This window comes from Varroa destructor, unplaced genomic scaffold, assembly GCF_002443255.2.
Source record: "Varroa destructor unplaced genomic scaffold, Vdes_3.0 BEIS01000001.1, whole genome shotgun sequence".
NCBI lineage: Eukaryota > Metazoa > Arthropoda > Arachnida > Mesostigmata > Varroidae > Varroa > Varroa destructor.
This window is the reverse complement of record NW_019211454.1, coordinates 69,911,105-69,934,589: the sequence shown is the minus strand read 5'-3', so window position 1 is coordinate 69,934,589 and position 23,485 is coordinate 69,911,105. Positions and strand designations below refer to the sequence as shown.

General features: G+C 38.0%; 2 protein-coding genes across 4 annotated transcripts in view; one reads left to right on the top strand and one right to left on the bottom strand.

The window, feature by feature from the left end:
- The window catches only part of LOC111243450 (uncharacterized), a 31,635-nt gene extending 16,721 nt beyond the window's left edge, over positions 1–14,914 (bottom strand). Inside the window, exons 1-2 of one of the 3 annotated variants that reach the window (XM_022789029.2) lie at positions 14,663–14,914; positions 4,877–4,953 (exon numbers count right to left, since the gene is read on the bottom strand). The gene's annotated coding sequence lies outside the window, so the exon portion shown is untranslated. Of the gene's footprint in view, positions 1–3,349; positions 4,853–4,876; positions 4,954–14,662 lie in introns of those variants that run through there. The other 2 variants (XM_086976977.1, XM_086976976.1) reach the window with 2 other exon arrangements.
- The window catches only part of LOC111243449 (organic cation transporter protein-like), a 25,082-nt gene continuing 1,729 nt past the window's right edge, over positions 133–23,485 (top strand). Inside the window, exons 1-6 of the mRNA XM_022789023.2 lie at positions 133–834; positions 6,289–6,544; positions 16,541–16,709; positions 16,795–16,948; positions 17,557–17,642; positions 20,983–21,197. Of these exons, the coding sequence (XP_022644758.1) occupies positions 514–834; positions 6,289–6,544; positions 16,541–16,709; positions 16,795–16,948; positions 17,557–17,642; positions 20,983–21,197 (1,201 nt within the window). The 5' untranslated portion in view covers positions 133–513. The remainder of the gene's footprint in view (positions 835–6,288; positions 6,545–16,540; positions 16,710–16,794; positions 16,949–17,556; positions 17,643–20,982; positions 21,198–23,485) is intronic.

Genomic DNA, 23,485 nt, shown 5'->3' with positions numbered 1-23,485 from the left:
ATGTGTCCTTTTGGCTCTACACTTAATCGTTAAAATGCTATGAAGCTATCTCTTAAAACAAAAGAAAAAATAGCGAAACACGGTTGTATTTACAGCCTCACTCTACCAGGTACTGGATAAATAGTGGTGGGCCAGCACTGTTAGGAGCCCCTCTTCTCGGACCACTTCCATGAAGGCAGCTGCGCTAGTTACTATAAAAACGAGCTGATTGCAAATGTCCAGAATCAAGTCTGGTAATTGGCACGCTGAAGTCATAAAAAGGAAAGCGAAAACAAAACCGTTCAAAGAAAGCTTTGTACAGTAAGCCGATCTTTATGTAGCTCATCCCTATTTTACTTTAAGGCAACGATATCTTGACATGATTTCAACTATGTGACCCGATGGCTTGACCTAGGGATCTGTTCGATCCGTGTGCATCTGATCACTACGACGCGCGTAATTTACCGCGCCACCGAATTATTAAGTTTACGAAGAAGTACCTCTTTCCTTGAACACGTGAAACCTACCGAAGAGATGGAGCGCGTTTTAGAAAAACTGGGCCCATGGCACATTCCCGTTTTTTTATTAGCTTTATTAGGCTCGCTCCCATATGGTTTGTTCGTGCTGAGTTTGAGCTTTATGGCGCCAAAGGTAAATTATTGGTGTAAATCCCCTAAAGGAATTAACTATAGTGAATGGATGCAAATGAATGCTGGGGTAGATCTCAGGTGTTCGGTTCGTGTAGCGGTGCCGCAGAGCAACGCCCTACACAGCAACATATCACAGGTCGAAAGTGAAAATTGCCATGAATGGGAATATGATCATTCAGTCCACACAAAAACGCTCATAGAAGAGGTAAGTACGACTGGAACTAGATTGCCTGCTATCTTCTCTAAAAAAAAAGACAACAGCTAAAACACAGACGGCTGAGTGATGTAACCGTCTGTTTTTTTTTGCCCTTATAAAAGTAATTTTGTAAATAATTGACGGTAGTGCGCTATGCTTTGAGATTTTTGTAGCATGTCTACTTCTTTGTGGTCTGAACGGCATGGATATAATGGGTAAGCTAGTTCAGTGCTATATCTTGTTCCCCATGATCTTTCTGAACCTTACGCCTTGAGTGCTTAAAAGCAATTATAATAGGATTTGTCTATTAAGACGCGAGGTCACGTCTGTACATTAGCGACGATTGTACTCTTCTTATCATTTGAAAGCTTCCTTTATCTAGCCACTTATGTTCAGTAAACGCTTGCCAACCGTAATAGGGATTTAAGTTCGCAAAATCTGATTCGTTTGACCAGGATCTTACCACTTTAGGCTACCGCTCTGCCAATCTATAGACATGATATCAGACGCATTTGTCTGTAACATTAGAACATAATAATAGCCTTATTCAGAGACATAAAGGTCAACCTGTTTGATAAATTTTTCTAACTTCGTCTTGGATTCCTCTGTCTCCTTTACCAACCTTCATCTACCTTTAATCTATACTTGCACTTGGAAATGTCTAGTTCTGCTTATAATTATTAAAAGCATCTTTTAGTAATTCTGAGAATCTGACGGAAAACATCACTACGAGTAGAATCGTAAGTAAGGTGCGATAGATATTTTATATTAAAAATTTTTTTTTTAATCTCTTCTTATCACTTACATATAGCTTGCTGTTGCTGGCATTCCAGTTCTCTTTCAGCATTACGATACATCATTAGTATCAGATCAATTCAGGATAGGACGTAGCACTCAGCTAAATTTCGAAACTATTCTCGGTCCGACTATGTATTATAACGATAAATGCTATGCAAAAGTTAATCCATTTTAATTCTGAACTTAGCTTTTTGACTTATATAACCATTTATTTCAGCTTGAACTAGTATTATTCTTTAGTTCCGAATGAAATGACAGGAATGTTGCCTCACGGCCACTGACCTCCGTAATTTTCCCAGCACCCTTTCGTTGAGTGTTACCTCATTGTTTGCAGAGAAAACATGCAGCCAGTGCAAAGGATAGTTATTTTTGAAGTATCTTAAATCAAAGCAAGCCTGAAATAAGACCTCCAATATACTGAAGAGATATTGCTAGGACAAAGGATAATGCTCTATAGTCAGGATACATTTGCTTCAGGCTGAGAGTAATTATTCCTTATGTATAACTATTGCTCATCATCAGCGTTGCAATATATAAAGGCCTAACAATTCTAAGCACGCGATATGTACAAGCATAGAATACGCAAGCGTGGATCATTACGAAAACAGAGAAAATATGCGCTTCGACCTTTTATGGCGTATGATACCATTTCAAGGCACCTGATAACTTTTCCAGCTTTTGATAAGGCTTTATCAGGCCATTTACTAATTATCAGGTGCCCGGTTAAAAACGCAATATTCCTTTTTTTGGAGTCACATAGTTCTTTCGACTTATTTTGTCCTATTTTTTTTCCTGCTTGCTAACGCTTATACGGGTTCTCTCATCTTTACACCGAAAAGTACACGTTTTTAACAACCAATATATGCTTCTGTAATATAACAAAAGATTATGCTGTTATAAACCCACGTTTGGTTCCTGATTCCGACTAAAAAGTTTGTTCACTTAACAATATTATAATGACTATTTATTAAAACTGTGGTTAACGTGCTTGCTCTGTGTATCGCCGTATTCATAAGAGCTTTTCTTCAACTCGTTGCTGCACGTATACGCTTAGTTGGCGTCACTTAATGATCGAAAATTATTAAAAATCACGTTCTTTTAAGGTTATAGGAGCGGGAACTATTTGTCTTTATGCAAAAAGCTTACCCTCTCGTCGTCTCGTACACGCAATTGGTATTTTCTAATCACGATGATAGCTACCCAGAGTTAGACCTACACTTAGTACGATACTAAAATCGCTGAGGTAAACAACGTGAAATAAGCAAAAGTAGCGTTTTTTTTTAAATAATTAAATTTATTCAAATAGTATATATATGAGTGCGCCTTATGTACATCTGTACAGACGCGTTCCCGATAAATGTGTTACAGTAGTCTGTACAAAAATATTTTTTTCCAAAAGTTTTTTGAAATTTTGTGCAGTCAGTAAAGTGAATCTACCTGGCGCTCCGGTTTCGTATGGCTACCGGGTGATCAAGAACTAACCGATTAAAAATGTTGGAGAATAACGTGTTTTTGTATTTGACAATTTACCGTGCAACTCTTGGGCCCCCTTTAGATGAGACTTAATAAGCCTACCTCGTGACAATAATGAAGCAAATTTTTTAACCAATTCTACTGGCTTGTAAACGTGCTATACTCTCTTTCCGATTTGCCATTCTTATTGTGGTTCAATGGTGAAGGACTCGATACCAGAATAGAACTCATAGTAGTAGGCTGTTAATCCTACCTGTTAGGTTAGGTGATCGGTGGAATCTTGGATTAACAGATGACCAAAAATTAGCTTCATCCTGTGCCAAAACGAGGGCTATCTTCAAGACTCTCCTGTAGTGCATATAGCTGTTGGTCACGCTTGGGACCAACATCGACCCATTCTCAAGCTGGTTCCCAAGATCCCTCAGCGATATTGGCAGCGTCTGATTTCGCTCATGACATAAAACCCGACGCAGGTTCGGTGGTGCCCCGTTTTTCAGAAAAAAAAAAAAAAAGCTAAAGTCATTGATTTTACCTAAGCAATATAAAACACACGGTCAGGTGTTTAACTTTAGCCTAATGTTCACCCGAACGGGCACGATCTCTAATGCCGCTAAGAATACCAAGGGACATCACGTAGGCGCGTACGCTATTTGAGAAATTTGGAGAATTGCTTGAATAATTATGTTATAGAGACGCATGAGTCAATATTGGAACAGTTTTATACCGAACTCCTTGTTGCTCCAAGAAAGTGGCTTACGTTCATTGTTCGTTACGAATGTTTATGGAAACGAAGAACCGATCTCTTGTTGTGAAATGCTCTAATAATCTAAAAAAATAATTGGTATAAAATTACTAAGCTAGCGTACATTTTTTTCAATCTATCCAAATATTTTACTCAGATTTTATATATCGTACACAAAATTCACTTGGAATGATATATTTTGATTCGTTAGCCCGTTTCCTCTAATGAATAAATTGAAGAGGGCTGAAATAATCACAAATTTGTTAAGAAAAAAGCTAAGTTACAACCGAAACAACGGCATCCATTATTGCGTTGAGGTAACGAATTTTTAAGAACAAAGAAATCCTATTCACGGCTGCATGTTTGGGCGGCTGCCTGCGCTGAGTGTTCCTGAATAAGAATTATCGTTGCCCTCCTGCTGAGCCCTTTTAGAGGCTCATTCTAATAAATACAATTTTCATTGAAAACCTACTCATCATAGTTCTAGAGTATAGTTACGAAGATATCTGATTGTTTCCATACATGATCACAGAGCAACTCTCTTTTTCTCCTTCAACTTCCCAATTAAATATTTATGTAAATATGGAGCATTACGTTGAGATGAATTATTCGGGACGTTGTAGTAAAATTATAATATTGGTTGTACGTTTCATTGTTGACAAATGCTTAGATGTAGCACTAGTGGTGTCCGAAGCACACTGCCGGACGTAGTATTTTTACTGGCAATAGTAAATTGTTTGCAGACAAATAATGACAGGAGAGAGTTGGGTAAAAAGAATGATTTGTTGGTGCATACGGATAGACTTATAATAGTTTCTTCTGTGTATATGCCTGTTTGCGATAGACAGATTTATATATTATATGAAGAGTCATTTCGGTAATGACGAAAACACTGGAGCTTGGCCTTTCATTGCCCTCCGCCCTCGTTTCACCTTATCGATAGACACTTCTCAGTGCACTCAACATACGCAATGAACTTTAATTGTTTATGTTAATATGAACATTTACGATAGCCTGAAACAAGTGAGTTTAACGAACCTTCGAGGACGCTTGTAGGAGCGACATTGTCGAACTCGATGCCAAACGTGCAACAATGATCGCAATAGGCTGTAATACTAACAATAATAATAAGCAAATTAGTTTTATGATTGTTGAATCCGTGGCGTTCATGCGCATCAATAGAGCCAAAGGGACAAATTCTCTATCAAATACGACCAACCATGGCAATGCATATAATATTAGTAACAAAATCAATTATGGTTCTCGAAGATACAGATTGGCCTTAATTGTTTCCAATGAGACCCTGGAGTAGTCCTGATTCAAACGGATGGACCTGCCAAAGAGCACAGCGAATTATAGTCAGTGACTGCGTAAAGGACGAACATGGGGGACGGCCTTCCGTATTAGAGAGCTGTAAATAAAACGGGAGATGAAACTTTTCTTTTAACTTCGGCTAACAGCCTATAATTGATCAGGTGTATTTGGAGAGCAACTGTATAGCGTAATTATAAATGTGAGTCCAGACTTCGAAGATATCAGTTCGGTTTATGAGTAAGGCCAAGTGAATCGATTGTCCAAGTCCTTGGAAGGCGAAAATTTTCAATTGTGTCGCTATTTACATCTCCTGATTTAAAATTCTCTGATTGCATTGTTTTAGGAAATATCCACCCTTTCAGACTGATACTTTAGGTTTAGGTTGTGTTAACGATGTATTGTTACAAGCCAACCTTGAAGTAAGCATGGATGCTTACTTCTTGATTGATACTACCCCGATGATTCTGCTAAGCGACTGATTGTGTAAATTTTAATGTGAAACATAAATATAAGGATTCGCTGCTTCTTCCTCAATGTATGATTGCGTTGTCACTAGAAATAGCTGACCGAGCAGTTAGTTACCTAGATGTCCATATGCAAACAATAACAAACTAGTTGCCATGTTTAAAGGACCCAGAGCAACAGGTCGTACAGAAGAGCACCTCATACTGGTTTTGGTAAAACGTACACGCCTGTATTCAAGATCCGCTTATTTTTACGGTTAACAAAAGTGACACAGTAGTCAATCGAATTGCGAGATCTACGTTTATTCGTATTTGGCATATTACGTTAACTGTACATACTAGGTGCATTGATTTGCATTACTTGTAAAATTCAGGTAAAAGGCCGACGTTGTTATTGACAGTCTGAAGTATGAACCTATTTAACATTGTTGCCTAATTAAACCAATGCTTTACAGAGCTATTTAATACTGCAAAAGTAATAACTGGATAAATGTTAATATATGCAAAGATGAAATATTATCGAACGGTTAAATGAATTGAAATTAGCTAACTATTTTAGCTAATTTTTCCTTATGCAATGTTATCGAACGGTTAAATGAATTGAAATTAGCTAACTATTTTAGCTAATTTTTCCTTATGCAATGTTTTTCTGAACTTGTTCTGTTTCTGAAGTGGGATGCCGTCTGTGATCACGACTGGATGCTGGCTACGGCTCAGAGCTGCCTTATGTTTGGCGTTCTCGTCGGGTGTTTCGTGTTCTCACACATCTCTGATTGGTACGGAAGAAAGACAGCCTTATCGTTGTCACTGGGAATCTGTATTATTATCGGTTTCGGGATTTCGTTTACCAACAACTATTGGTTATTCTGCGTCCTTCGCTTCTTGATGGCGTTCGGTCATGGCGGTAAAAGAGCATCCAGTGTCCTCAGTAAGTACAGTTCAGTATTGACCTCACCCTGTATCGGATCATTCCCGTTTGGCGCGTGCTGAAGCGCATACATCCACTAGTGCGCTTTTCATTGCATGAGAAATAGACCAGCTTCTATCTAACAGGTTATCCGTATGCGATCTGGAAGTTGAACAGCCACAAATGGCGCTCCGGAAATGGTTCGCAGAAACAGATGACATAAGCTTTTTGGTCAGGTCTAATAACAGGTCAGGGCTAGTTCATCTCTGACCCGCGTATGCAGTCAAAAAGGTAGTAAAAAGTCTTACATTTATTGTAATTCCATGTTAAGCCACTCGGATCCTTTTAAAATGAATATTCATGCGGAAGGAAATGTATTTCGCTTAGACCTTCAAGCAAAAAAAGTACAAAACTTATATTCATCATTGCTTCTATAATGAGTTAGTTGTTCAAAGTAAGGCTAATGAATTCCTCAGCCGGACAAACATACTGCCTATCGTAAATAATTCCAAGGATCGACTGCCACTCTTCGAGAAGGGTGCTCTCTGTTTCCGAAGCAGTGTTTATAGAGCGATATAAAGATAGATCTAATGTCCACAAAGATATACTGGGAAAAAAAAACTATAACTTGATCAGCCATCAACTCGCTCGTTTTTTTTTTTGACAATTAATTTCGAAGGCTAACTATTCTTAGCCAAATGCAGATTGGTTCAACGTTAAAAATATCTTGAAATACAAAATTGAATTTACCAAATCTTGAATACCGGCTAGGGCTAGAGCAAGCCGAAAATTGAAGCAGGAAAAGACATTTGAACACCGTACTTCGGCTGTTTATCGGTACGTGTGACTGAATTCTCGGGATGAAATTCTGATCTGGTCTTGAACCTATTTACTGATGTTCATTGTCTGGCAAACATTTCGTAAGCAAAGAGCAACGATGCGCTCTATAAGGAAAGGTTTAATAACAGTGGTCGCGTACCTTGTGTCGCGAAATGATTTATATAAACGTAGCACAAACTGTTCGACCGAAATACGTTTCAAGAGGGTGTCTTGCATGACGCGAAGTACACGCCAGAGCTCTGTCACCTGGATGAGTGGCTCTGATTAGAAAACCCATGGGAAATAGCGCCGGATTGCTGAAAGCGTTGATCTAGTCAGGCCATTTTTTGAGCTCTAGTCCGATCATCATTTTATTTAGACCAGTGTAGCAAATTCATAAAATTTTCATTATGCCAAACAAGCGTACGTTCACAAAAATGATCATTACTAATGACGTTGTTCGTGTCCCAATAAATAAGTTGATCGCACAAGCCGTTCCCATAAATTGGCCTTTTATAAATTCGGGGAAGGCTTTATAACAAGGCTGGCTTCAATCTCATCCGAATATGGTCTAAAGAATCGACACACTTTCTTCTCCTATTGAACTTATTTGGGTCGATAGAAGGCCGAAAGTCCGAGAAATCGGAACAAAAAAAAAGCCTAGAAACTATAAAAGTCAAAGCTTTAACCGTTTAAGACGATAAAGTCGCTAGTGAATGCAGAGCTTAGTGCAATTTTTCTTTGGAAGGGTATCTAGCCGCAGTCTGGCAGTCGACCGAATCGAATCCTATTTTAACAAATGTGGGCATAAATTGAAGTAGACCCAGTATTGCGCAGATGAGCAACTTACAATTCTACACTGAACTAACTAAAAGGCTAGAAAAATTTAGAATCTGCCTTTTCAAAAAAAATAACTCAGATCACAAGACCAAACCCTATTACATTGTTCCAATTTTATCTCAACATAACAATACTATTAAAAGTTGGCAGACTGAGATACACGACCATTCTTCTAGTGACATTAACCCAACAGGAAGTTACGGTTACGATTGATATCGACGATGAACCGATCACCGAGCTCTGCGTGCGTAGACCGAACTGTGAAAGATGACAAAACATCGAATAAAAAAGCGATCTGAAGGCGCTGAAGATGCATTATTGTTATTACCTATTATTTTTTACTATTATAAAGGTGTATCGGGACCTATGTATGCATTCGTTTTGACCGAAATGAAATCAATTACGACAAATATTTATTGTTTTCTGCTTCCATGAAATAAATGAAATATAATGAACATAAATATCTTGATAAGAAGCTTAACCTCTTTATTTATTTCACCAATAGGTTATATTCAGGGACGCCTACATTACCTATGAGAGCAAAGAATAAACAATCAACTTACTTCTGCTGAATCCTATGACTTTTACTTTTTTTTTATGGTAAGAAAATGTTTGGCCTTAAAATGCCCTTTGGTTGAAATGCACATTTCTACTTGTTATCAAGAGACTACGTTTGAAGAACTTCCACCAGATGCACCAGGTGAAGACGCACCACCCATTGTTCCTTTTCTACTTTATTGGTAAATACCCAATATTAATAAACGACACAAGGGAGGTCCTACGCAGCTTACGTAGGTAGACCCTAAGACACTGAAACTTGCGGTTTAATGCCAAGCATGAGTCACAAATGTCAAAATAAACTCCTGTTACAGGTACTACTGTTACAGGTATACTGTTAAATAGTATTCGATTTTTGTTATCAGTAGTACTATCCTCTTAAGCAAGTGGCATAACGTACACAATATGACTAAATGTTCGATGAAAATACAAAGCCATATCGACCTGCGGCAATGACATCTTGTAATCGAGGGTCCCGATATTAAGCGATGACCCCAACAAGCTTTTCACTGACCTGACTCGATCTAACTGTCGCTGCTTTTATGTATTAGGACCAACCGTTGGCCTACATTGCGTAAACACAGACATGCTTAAAGACGCAATAAATAAAGGTAAGGTAGCCCACATGATAAGTGTACAATTATTACGAAACTTTCACGACAGCGTATACTTCAACGTGCAATTAATAACTCGAAATTGTACTCTTTTCGCTGTGTGCTTTACTATGTACTGTGATAACCTGATGGGCGATATTTGCACTTAAGGAAACGGGTCAAGGTCTACGTGGGGATGGACACTGCCGTAACCAAGTTTTGCGAACAAGAAGCTAGCAATTTATGGTTCTATGGTTAGATCTTTATGGTTAACCCTTTCTTGGAACGTGTTGTTGTACTAGGTACATGTCTTTTTACAACTATATCGTATGCAAATACGCTAATGCAAAAACAAGTGGAGAGTTATGTGTGTATCAAAACAAAGCAAAAATAAGTCGAATTAGTTTAGTAGGTGCATTGGAAACTTAAAGGAGAAATACACAGAAATGTATCTTCATGCACCTTCATGGGTTTTTTAAAATAAAAAATTTACATTTTTGCAAGGTCATTTATCAGGCCGCGACCTTTGACGAGATTGCTTATTCAGTTTATCATCTTATCTTGTTGTCAAGAAGGCAAGCAAATAGAAATAATGTCCTCTGGGTAGGTTTAGATTGTTGCCCCCTCTGTGACTGATGCCCCATCATTTGATATAATGGTCAGCCTCCAGACAAAATACACCGTGAACTTCGAACGGCTGTCTAAAACAGGGGCTGCATCACAGCCACCTAGCAAGGCTGATATAGCCCAGTACATTTTCCACAAGGAGTGAAAAACACTTGATTTTATAATGCTTGAAATCATTCGACCCGCTAATTCTTATATATATATATATATATATATATATATATATATATAATATCATGTTGATTCGTTAAGCAGATCCCTGCTTGAAATGTTTCAAAGTGGGCACTGAATCGATTGGAAAAGGCCTAAAAATGGAAGATAATTATTAATTGATCAAAAGTGTCGCCGGTAGCCATGTTTCCCATTTAGTTCCATGCCCGTTCATTATGTAGATTGGTATTTCAAAGAGTGGATCAATTCAAACTTTCAAAAAACCTATTGGAATATTTGATATTTTTGCTCAAGTTACCATGCCATCAGTGTTGCATATTAGGGTCAAAAGTCAATGATCGCTGGCTTTCTCAGGCAGCAGCCTAAGTTACCTTAGGAACAATATTTCGGTAACACTATCTAAACTACATATCTTATATGATTTGATTGGGAACGTACTGTATAAATGGCTGTACTAAATTAACAAACTCTAATGCAATTCTTTGGAGGTGTTAGAGGGCAATGATTATGGGCCTTTCTGAGATTTATTTAAATGTATGTAACTCTATTGGCTTATATAATTGTTTTTTAATTTACTTTATAGGAGTGCGCCTTATTAGAATTAGAGCCTATCCCTGTCCTGACTGGTACAGTATGACATTTTGCCTGTGTAATAAAGGCATCAATTGCTTTAGACTACTAACTACCTCTTTTTTTTTCTGTGATATGAGTGTAAGTGGTCGATGTCAGCGACTATTCATTCGATAGCTTTTGAATTGGTTTATTTTAGACGAATCTTAAAATCTTAGACGAACATAATCACAATAATTCGTTATGAAGGCGTTGGGTAAATTGGGTGCAAGATACTTACGTACGATGCTAAGCAAAAAATCATTTTCGTTTTTCTCCTTTTCGTTCAAAATTATTCCTCGGGGCACGCACAAATCGAAAGTGTAACATTGACGTTGGAATCGTCATATACACTCTATTATTAGAACGCGCAAAATGCGCCATGTCCATCGGTCTATCAAAACTTTAAATTACGTCTTTTATCTATAAATCGGTAATCTGTTCGTAGGAACGAGCTGCATCGATATTAAAGCAATAACCTCTAAAACGTACGTTCCGGTTATACAGTATTAGACATCAATGTAAAGGCTGCCCCACATGACTCGAGCTCTGCGGTTAATTTTTACTTATATCAAAGCTTTTCAGTAAGCGTTTTGCTAAAGGAGTGGCTAAAATTGTTCGAGGACCAATGTCGTTGAAGCCATTATTAGAGCGTTTTACCTAAAAGCCAACAAGGAACGATAATACGTCAACTGACGAATCCAGTTCCATACTTCTACAGTAGAAGCTTTTTTCTTGTAGCTTGATGGTAGCTGGGCGTCTGTGGACATTTCTGATAAGGGGAACGAACTTAAACAACGTCGTCCACGGCGTCAACCGAGCAAACTCGACTATTAGTTCACTTCTATAATGTTTTAGATGTTATTGTCAGAAGAGCGCTTGAGAACAATATTATACATTCGATTGAGCTATTTTTAATATATACACAAGTTACCTTTTAACATACTCGCTATCGAAACGGAGAGTCTCCAAAAAGGGTAGTCCTATTTGAACGAGCTACAGTACCATATTGCAGCTTAGTTGATGACTGATTAGTGTTAAAGCAGTGCGAAGCACGCCTGAAGGTTGGTCCAAATTTTCATCTCGTATGTAGGCCTAATGCCATTGCAGACAACTCATAGGAGTATGTTTCGTTGGACTAAACCAGATAGACCCTGCAAGATATAACTTACAAATCGACCCCGGGCCCAAAGTTCAGAATAGGCGTCCACGAAACGGACCAACAACTTTAATTTTCACTAGTGTTCCGACTCACACGTGTCCTGAAGGACGCGTTGTTGACAGAAGGTGGGTTCAAAACTTGATCCGTAAAAACGTGCGATTTTAACTGTGACTTAGATGGGGTCCCCTCCTTTCGTCTTGGGTCAGCGCACTGCGTGCGTAACACAAGGTATTATCTAACTGTAAGTTAGAAATATTGTTTGCGATGCTTCAACATGATTTGACAGCACTTCATATAAGATCATTAGTAGCATCTGTGTAAATTAACCTAAAAGCATTCAATTTTGAGGAGTCATCGATTGTCACTATTAAGAAGTGTCCAACAAGTCAGCGCGTAGGCGTCGTTATACACCTTACTCACTTTTGTTTGAAAGCAGTGTATGCCTATAAATCGATGTAATTACAAAAACATTTTAGTTTCTCTGGCTGCTACCGTGCACGGAAACGGTGCGACTTTTCTCAATTATTAGCGAAGCAGATCTAAACTATCTTCGTTCGTAAAGCAGGATATCTCATTCGTCAATATTAATTTAAGCTGCCTCATGTAAGCAAGATTTGCATTAACTACAGCAGTGCCTTTTCAGGATTAAAAATCATTATTTTACTTATAATTTATCAAATTCGTTTTGGATGAACCCGCCTCTGTGAATATAAAATTAGCAAATGACTGTAATCCTAAATGTATCAAGTTAGTTTCTAGGAAAATCAGCTACTGAGTCAAATATCTCCAACACTGTTATGTTGCCCCTAAGGTCAGTGCGCATAAGGTTCGACCATTTGTACATACGCACCTTTCAGCATGCTGGAGGCATACGTTTTTGTTAGAAGAATAAGCTAGTGCCCTTCTTCACTGCATTCATTAACACAGGTAGTCATTGCTCACTCGTAGGGGATTCTTCTTGTTCCCTACCGAAGTTACGCAAGCCAAAACAAGCATCGGACTCACAAGAATTATTATGCAGCACGTAAGCTTCATTTCAGTATTTTTGTGTCTCTTAAGAATGACCGCTACTGAAGCCAATGCTGCCATTTTCATTTCAAAGAAGCGTGAATAAACTTATAAAATCGCTTAAAATTTCAAAATTTAGCCTCAGCCGTAGGTAAAAAAAATTCTAGGAAGGAACTTTCCGTTTTGACGAACGAATTAGCATTGGTATAATTCACCGTTTTCCCAGATAAAGATAAGTTGGCTATTCATAGTAAGATGTGTTCGTAGCTCATAGGATTATTATGATTCCTACCATTTAGATAAACGCATCGTTGTACATATATCGCGAACTTGTAAATTTACGTTTAGAACAACGCCATTTTCCCGTCTGTAAAAATGAAAGATGTTATGGTCACTGCACGAGTTCAACTAATATAAGCTGTTGTTAATATATGGATTGTCGATACTATTTATTACCATACCCATGAAGGGCTTTTGTGCAAATGGGTCCATGTCCACTTTGATCGTGACCGAAGAAAATGTTCTTCTATATAATTAATTTTATATTAGACCTACCACTGATGTTGAACTTCATAAGGCTGAGTCGAATTAATTATTGGCAGTAGCTTCGACGGCAGCAACAATGCACTTACGTATTTTTTCATGGAGACGCTACTCTTTGTAACTTTCAGTAAATTTTCCAGAAACAAGTTGTCAGACTATTGGGGGCATCGAGAGAATTTGCAAGAGGTGTGTTGATGGAAATTAGCAAATATATTTGCATAGTAACCACTAATAATCATCATATGACAAGTACTTTTTTGCAGTATAGGTAATTTTCTAAATTCAGAGAATTTTGTGTTCGTATACTTTTATGTGTCCATCGCACAAACGGGCTGAAAAGCGTACATTTTAAAGATATTTGCGGTTCAAGCAGAGTTCTTTGCGAAGATTAATGAGTCTGCAGCCCCATAAATTAGTTGACTGAGACTTTCATCAACAGCGACTACGTTCTGCCGAAAATTTTCAGAACGATGATCAGACACGCAAAGCACGGCTTGTTTCGGATCGATACATATTTTGGGTTATTCCCAAAGCTGGCTACACTGATCTGTTTTTGCACGCCAGTATTGCGCTTTATTACCTCTGCCAGCAAAGTTACGTGTAAACGGATAACGGTACTAGCTTGACTGATGGGAAGAACGATCTCGAAGCAAAATGAGCGGAAGAAACAATCGTATTTACATCGTAGCATATTCAGAGTAACTTATAGTGGACTCGTGTTGCTTTACAAAATTAGCGATTAGTCTATATCCGACACGCACCCAGCAAGGGTCGATTGGGGGTGTTGCAAGGCTTTTCCGCCAATATATGTACGCGGAATTAGGTAATGTTCTCCAGCATAGCTCGATCCCGGCGTTAGCGGAACTGACGCATGTAGATCGGTGCCATAACAGCAGCAATATAAACGGCACAAAAAGCTAAATGCACACCATCTGTGCTTTTGCCCGAACTGGTCTCCCGACTGGACGACCATCGATTGGCTTTACTAGCAATCAATTCATACCAAGCTAGCGGCCAAAATTAGTATTTACAGAATACTAAGTGTCACACGTGATTAAATACAATAAATTAAGCATATTTGTAAAATTTCCCAGCGTCTTCTAAGAGCGCGATAGGCGAACAATGTTACAGCGAAAGCAACAACTCTTTTATAACTTTAATGAACGACACATACGTATTGTACGCTCATAGTCGTGTGATTGAACTTACAATTAGTCGCTGAGTAGCTGAGGAGCACAGGCGGGGTTCTGCACATGAACAGTATAATGTTAATGGTGCTTCAGTGGAGACTCAATGTAATGACACATTGTTGTCACATCGCTTACTCTAATGGTACCCACTCGCATAATCGTGATACTGAACGTTCGCGTGTCCAGCCAAACGATACCGCTACGATTCGAAACAAATCCAAGTGAGTTGACTTGCCCGCTCTCTGGTCGAGCCTCTCCAGCTGCTGTGGCAGGCACCTTTAAAGACTAGCAGCTTCAGCGCTTACGGCTGCGTAAGGAAGACCAGTATATATTAATATTCAGTTCCCTAAAGTACTACTCTACCCATCTCATAAAAAGTAAGTTGTGAGAATCATATGATACAACTGTAATATTATTTCGTATTCTCACTTGAACAAACCGAGTGCCTATGTACGTAGTCTTTTTCGAAAAACCCGCCCAATCTAAGACTAAGGCAGTGTTTCGAAACTTAAGGAGCCCAAAAGGTAAAAATAACAAAAAGAAGCTTTGAGGAATATCTTTTCTTTGTAATTCGCTACGCTGTTCCACCGATATGCTAATATGACAACTAGGTTTTTCCCATAGTACTTATGAGTTAAGAAATGTAGTTAACAAAATAATTGTAGAAGATCCATAAACTATCAGTTTTGATAAATCTAAAAAATGACTTAATTAATTTCTAGAGTAATAGACACCATAGGATATGTCGTTTTATCTGCTTTGCCATAATTTAGCTTATAGCTTTCATTTATAAGATTGTTTAGAGCATTTTCATTTAAAACGCTAAATAAAGTGATAAATAAACTGACATTAAAAGAATAACTGCACTGTAATAATGGCTGTAGTTGATATTAAGGATTCAATCCAAAAATCTTCACAACAATCTGATAATCAGACCACTATTTTAACCTAGCATGTCAGACAATTCCCCCTACGAATAATATGATATTTGTTTGCGTTTTAAAATGAGTTATTATTATTATATAATTGTACTCTGTTATTAATGGTCGTCAAAGCCTAGAGAATCCACTACACGAGAAACTGGGACCGATCTGGTCTTAGTTTGACTCATAGCAATCACTTGACATACATGTTTTTTTTTCTGCAGACTATAAATAAATTAGAAAATAGGTGAAACAATGGTTCTTAATTTTCTTTGGTTTCTATATATCACTAACAGAGCTATTTAAGATTTTCGTCTAGGATTAGCATCTAGGACGGAATAGACAAAGGGCTCGTTGTGTCTGTTTCCACGCTTTTGTTCTATGATTTATTGAATTAATACGTAGTTGAAAAATACGTGGCCACTGAACTACTACTATTAATTAATGGAACGCAGTATAAAATTTCCCAAGTCCTGTTTCAAGTATCGCTATTTGACGGTCATCCAGAACAATAATAGTTTCAGCGTCGCAAAGAACAGTGAGCATCGTATTATATCATGATATATTAAACGTGGTTGGATGAACATGAGCTATTACTTCTAATGCAAAGCCCATTTATTAAAACAGAGGTGCCGCGGTCTGACAAATTATCCAGATCATCAAACGAAAGTAAAACCTATAATACATATGCTGTTTCTCATAGTTTTGTCTACTCGAACTGTCAGGATGCGATAAACTAAAAGAAAGTGCCAGCGGAACGCGAATGAGGCGATTTTTTGTTGACTAAAAGAGGAAAATATCGATATATGTCACAGATATCCCCTGGATACGGTGTCATAAACAAACTCCATAATAGTAATATGAGTCAAACAACTTAACTAGCTGGACTATACTCATTAATACGTTATTACTCGACAAGTAAGCTTTTTCTAAATTTCTTTGTACATTGTCGTTACTGTAATCGTTGTTTATAGCGACGGAGTCGGTTAGTGCACACCATCGTGCTATAGTAACCGTCGGTCAGGATGTTGGTTGGTGTTTGGGGTTGCTGTTAACACCACTAATTACGTACTACGTACGTGACTGGGTCTGGATTCAGAGAGCCATTATTATGCCAGAATTGGCATTTGTCTTATTGTTATGGTAAGTCGATTTTCATGGACAGATAGATCAATTGTAATTTGGCAAAAAAAATCTTGTGACAATACAACGAAACATTTTTTTTCAGTTTCGTAGATGAGTCACCTAAGTGGCTGTTGAGTGCTGGGCACGAGGCCAAAGCGCGAAGACTTCTCAAGAAAATCATTCGAGTAAATAAGTTGTACGAAGAAGAAATAGATATCGACCAAATTGTCAGAGATACCACTGTTGCTCTTATGAAGGTAAGCCTCAACAAGGTAAAAAGTTCTCATGCTTTGAATTGAGTCAGTGTATAGTACAAGTAGTACAGGACTACCTCGAGGACTTTCCGAGGTGTTGTGGTCTTGAATGCCGTTCATTCAAGCGAAAAGCTCTTGTAATTCGGTTCCTATAAAATCATATATTAAAGTTCCTTGACATAATAACGAGATAGAGACACACTCTGAAGAAAAATAGTAATGTCAATACCCGCACGATAATGATTTCACACAGTAACAATTCACTATTTTAGATATAGCACACGTACTAATACGATATATGTATATATATATATATAAAACTAAGAGAGTACTTATTTTTTAATTGTGTACTGTAAGATTTAACTCGAAGCTAGCCAACATTTGGTGTTTTTTGTTTGTACACAAAATAATGCTTTTGAAACAAATTATTTTTCATGGGATACGTACTCGGACCAAAGTTAAGAAAAGCTTACTGCCTGCGTTCTAAAAACTGAGTACCGAGTAAAAACCTATGGTAATAGATCGTTAAATTGCTTCTATTTATGTTACATTTATTTGCTGAAGTCTTCATTTATAACCATGTAGTGAAAATATATTTTATCATATTCTAGGAAAACCGGTCACAGAAAAGTACATTAATCGACCTGCTAAACGAATGGACCGTCCTTAGGCTCACGATCTCATGCTGGGGACAATAGTAGGTGTTTCAGCTCAAAAATGTTTAACTATAATGTATACAATTTAGAATTTCACAGATATATAGAATACGTCAACTTCAAACAGAGCCTTCTTTATTCTATAGAATAATTAATGTAAAAATATCTTTTTAAATATAAATACGAGCACTAGATAATTATATTTATCTACTTCTTGTCGAACATTCAACCAGTCCGCATTTGATTATTTCTAGCTGATATTTTCCTTCCAGCTACGGTTTTCGGTTGAGCGCATATTTCAGTGTTAAAAGCTATCTGAATACCATCAGTGTACCATATAGTTGGGTATGTTCTGAGCTGATACGAAGTTGAACGCCAGTACGATTTTATCATACCCGTTCAGAAAGAACCGCACTCGCTAATACCGAAACGCGCGTTACCCGAAAAAAATGGTCAAAATTATACGATCCGCTTAAATTAATTGAAGCTTTAGATACCATCTTGTGTGCCTAGTGAAACAGATTGTGCCAATAAATGTACTTGTGACGTTCAGGTGATCTGAAGATCTTCTTTTGAACGTTACGGATGCGTTGATAACTTTCAATGTTTGAAACATAAGAATGCCTATATTCTCGTCTACTTTATATTATATAGTACTATCGTATATATACTATAGGTTCCGTGCGTTGCTGTCGAAAGATCATAACTCAACGAACGTCGACGATCAACCCTTCGTAGTGTTGACTTTTCACCATTGTATGGTACTATAAGCGTCTACCATAAAGTGCTTACTTTTATATGGAAAGCTGTATTGATCTTAGTGATCCACAAATTGTTTGTCGAACGCATCCCTATCCGACTAGCCATTTTGAAATATTCGATCATGTTAGCTTGCTTAAACCAAGGTTTTAACAATTCTATTTCAATAATAGTAGCTTAGTGAATAGAAACTCAATAGTATGACGTTCCTGAGAACGGCAGTTCGATGCAGACATAATCGAGGCTATACCTAAGAAGAGACGCAATATTCAGTCAGATTGTAAAAAAAAGGCTTACAGTTAAAAACAAAGGCGGTACTGACAGTTATCAACAGTTACAGTCTTTGATCAATGAAATAAGGTCATCTACAGATTTCACTAACGAGCTGCTATTTTTGCTTTTTAATAATATCGTGTATGATGACACTGTCGCTGGACAAGTATTGCTGAGTAGCTGTCGAAGGGAAAGCACCTATTAGGGCTAGCATTTGGTCCCCTGCCCTAGGCCACAATCATCGTTGCAGCTATACTCCAAATGTATTTTCATACCGTATTCGTCACGCACAGGTCCTACACCTATACATGGAGTACTCTATTTTTGAGTTGTGTTGTTTCTGGCCTCTTGTCTGGTCCTGACCCGTTTTTTGACACCATGCTACACACTATGGATCGTATTCAGGTCGGATGCATTTCCAGGTTATGGCAGAATCTCAGCATCATCAGAATCACTTAGCCGTATAACAAAATGACCTGCCACGCGTGACAACATGCGAACCTGGGATAGCGTTTTCGTCTCAGTTCCTTCACCGCGTTGTCACTGTTTCTCGTCAGCGATATGTAGAGCCCCTGCATCGCGAGTGGAGATCAGGACCTACACCATAATTTTGCTTGGATGTTTAGTCTGTTGTATTGCACAGGATATATAGAATCTTTTGCTGAAACGCCTATAGACATGTTGAGCATTACTACCCAAAATCTGAAAATGCGACTAGTTTGATAAATAGATCCCTTCCCAATTGTGAAATGTCTAACTTTGGAATTATTCAGGCCATTTGAAATACGACAGCTAATATCACTCGTATCGATACGACGTCAGAAAATCTGTATGGACCGAGTGACTCTGAATAGTACCACTCTCTGACGTAATTTTGAAACCATTACAAATCGGCCGTTTCGTAGATGCGGATAAAGTTATCCTGCTTTCTTGCCGCGTTACTACTGTTTAGAGTCTTTCTTAATAACAGAGGCCCCGCATGCCTCACTTTCTGGGCTAAGTTGCCAACTATATACTTCAATGTTTCGACCCACTTAGAGATTTCTCTTTGCGATCGCGTTTTTTTTTTCTTTGTATAAATCTGACTAATAGCGTCCTCTAATCTTGAATGAATTTTTTTTCGAGGTTCCATTACAAATTCATTAGAAATTCACTTCAAAATAACTTCACAGGTCACAACAATGTTATCGCTTGGTAAGAGTAACGATAGTAATTAAATTATGTACCTTTTACCGAAGTGAAAAGAGAAAAAATCTGTGAATCAGTCGCGTGTAATGATTCGATTTTTCATACATTCTTCTGATGAACAGCCGTGTCACTGGACGGTTTAGTAAATGCCTTATCTTCAATACCAGTTAAACGTTAAAAACGTTTGTCTAGTTGTCTAGCAAAGGGAAGAATAGCTTTTTCTATGGCAATTATTTGACTACGACAGTTGCACAAGGCTACCTGATCGCAAAAGCGCTTAAGACGGTTACCTTGAGCTTTTATGTATTACTGTAGTTTACTCGCGATACGCAGGCATAGAATGGTGCCCAGCTTCTTGCTGTTATCAGTCTCTCCACACATACATCCACAACGTGTACCTTTACTTCATTGATAGATCTTCACCTCGCTATATAGTACTATTTTACTGCCCAGGCCCATAAAAAATGTGTGCTGTTTATAGGCGAGATGTGTTATTAGGAGAAATGGTCCAAAGATGGAACTGTCTCTTTTGTTCTGTACATTTCCATGTAAAACATGCACCTCGTACTGGTCAACCAATTACCGGAAGGGTTGGTGAAATTATTGTGAAAATTGAGCAAAACCCACACGTAAGTAACCACGGTACCGCCAAGGGACCAAATATCCATTGTAGAAGAGTGTTACAAAAAAAAAAAAAAAGCGCTACGTGTTTCTGTCTGCAAAACTCTGCAGAAGTGTAATGAAATCGAGCTGTTGTATAAAGCTTTTGATCACGGGTGATGAAAAGTAGATCATGTACGACAATAATCTGCAGCTAAAAAAACACACGTTTCCTGTCAAAGCTACGACCGGCGCCAAATAAAGTGATGTTGAATGCGGTGTATGGGCGCCGCCCAATAAGACGATATATTCAGGCCTCTTCTGTCCAACAACTGACAAAATCGCAAAGTCGACTGAAACTGGGAGGTGTCCTTTAGCATACAATTCACTATTAATGTGCCTATTTCCACGTTTAATTCAAGTCCGAGTCAACTTTGGCTGCTTCCCTTCGTCTCGTTTCGCCTTTTCTGTATACGGTCAATCAATGATATTTGAATAACGTGGCTAATTCAGCTTTCTGTCCTCTGCTGCGACACTATTTCATGGAATTGCTTTTTCCAGTGCAGTGATCATCCTATTATACTATCACATGCTATACTTCATAGTCGACACCGGAAGCGATCCATATACAGGTGTATTTTACATGGGATTACTGGAGTTACCTATCGCAACGCTTTCCTGTTGGGTTGTAAACAACTTCCGTCGGCGCCCAGTCTATTTCTGGTCATACCTGCTTTCAGTCTTCTCAGTGGTCGCTCTACTGTTTCCCGCTGACGGTGAGCACTTATCTAACCTGTTTCTCTAAGTTTTGAAGTTTTTTGCTGCCTTAGTTGAATTTATTCAATGTCCGTTTAACTTAAATGACATACTATGCAGATCGCAATCAGCTTATTAGGATCAGCTTATTATTTCAGCTGCAATAGAAAATGCTATGTACTAAGAATAGAATTTATCTTTATTAAACTCGCCTTATTAAAAACTATCTAGTAAAATAAATGGAACACATAAACACTTGCAGGGTTGCTAGATCGAACAAAACATCGCATCAAAGGATTAGCTCTATAATAGTATAAATTTAACTTAGCTTTCGAAACTGAAAAAAATGTAATTAAGCTAGACCATTGTCCGCCAGAACGTCTATTGCCGTATTGTTTATGTTAGTGATTTCCTGTCTGCACCCAACACGAAAATTTCTATATTAGAAGTTCAATTGCCAACAAAAGAAGTGGGTCAAAAGGTAACTTTCTCAACCTCGAACCTATTCAAAAAGGACCCGATATATCGCACGCTCAATTTAAACTTGTACCTAAACTCTTCCCTAGATTTAAATGTATATTAGGAGAGCATTTTAGCGTTTTTTCATAAGAACGCGTCAAGCTGACGCGTGGTGTTACTAAATTTCCATCTTTGCGAAATTGTTCAGCAAATACTCGAAACTTTGATTAGCTTCTCAATGATTTGGCTACAATCATCGAATCCAAGAATCCGATTCAGATATCTTCCCGCATTGTAGTAAAATAAATGTAAAAGCTTAAGCGGGACAAGGCAGCTTTTTGACAGGCCAAAATTAGGACACGGCTGTTTTTGGACAATTTGAGGATGACAGACATTATATTTGTGACTCATTGATACACGTATTTTAAGTTGAAGTGATATGAAGTTGGTTATCAACTGCATGTAAAAGCATTACAATATCGTAAATGTTATGAGACGAACTTGAAACAACAAGCATGTAAGTGGAATTTGGGGAAAGTGGGAAGTAAGAATTTGTCTCGCTAGAGTTTTAACTAATAGCGTCAGGTAGACCTACAACGGCGCAGTAAAAATGGTCAAATTCTATCAGTTAAAATTGTACCTAACATTCATTTGTGACACAAATAGCTTTCAGTGGAAATGTTGGCCATCCGATTTATCTCGGCTGCGACATATTTGCTGAAAACTGGTCGCTTGAGATAGGAAAACTTCAATAAAAACTAGAAAAAAATCATAAAAACTGCTGAAAGTGAAAGTTCACCGTCCAAATACCGATAGCTAGGTCAGTCTGTGCTGGAGCTGTCCGTTGAGTAGATTATAGAACAATCTATTCATATGATGAATTTTTCTTTATTTGTAACTCACCGAACTTACCTCCACTTAAGTTTATATTAAAAGATGATACCGAAAAACACAGAAGCGAGTTCTTTAGAGTGTATCTAACTCCCCAGATCGAAAATTGTTGAAAAAAGTTGGCTTATTGACCTTTATATAAAAGAGAATCATAACATAAATCACTATTATTCGGGTCATTTGGAGTCATATAGCCGATTAATGGTACGAACCTATAGAACGATAGCAGTAATAATGCACAAATAGAAGGCTAGAGCCTTTCTGTGGCAGGAAGAATTTTGTGGTTTTTTTTAGGACTAGCTACCGTAACACTAAAAAATTTAATGAGAATACTCAAGCGCGCCTAGCAATACGTGACCTGAAACGTTTTCATAAACGATGTTTGATATAGGTACTCGTTAAAATCTATTGATTAACAGAATACCCGCTTGCAGCTGACCCTCGAATTCGGCGGATTAAAAATCAAATAGCGTTTCTGTGTTAACTTAATTTCTTACATACTGTCTCGTCGTTCTGACACCCTCTGATCGGCCATACACCTACCGGTTGTGCTGCCACATGTTATTTATTTTCGTCCGACAGCGGAGCGTAGCCCAGAAATGACCCATTTCTAAATGCATCTATATATTCTGTACTATTCCAACTAAGATTTCAAATTAAACTTCAGAAGTTTCGGAGAGCGAAAACTAACCCCATTAGTGAATAGACAATGTCATTGCTTAGAACTTCACGCTTCATCGACCCGATTCAAACCGCATATTGTAAGCGGTCATCTATGAGAACTGTCGTCTCATGCCACCACTTGAAGCAAATGAAAAATAATTATGCTCAAATCTGTTGAAGACATCGAAACTGCTGAGCTCTCACACACCTCACAGTAACTTGCCTTTATAGCTATTTTTTTTTCTAAACATAACAAGAGATTTCGTCTCCAGGTATGGAATGAGGGATATATATA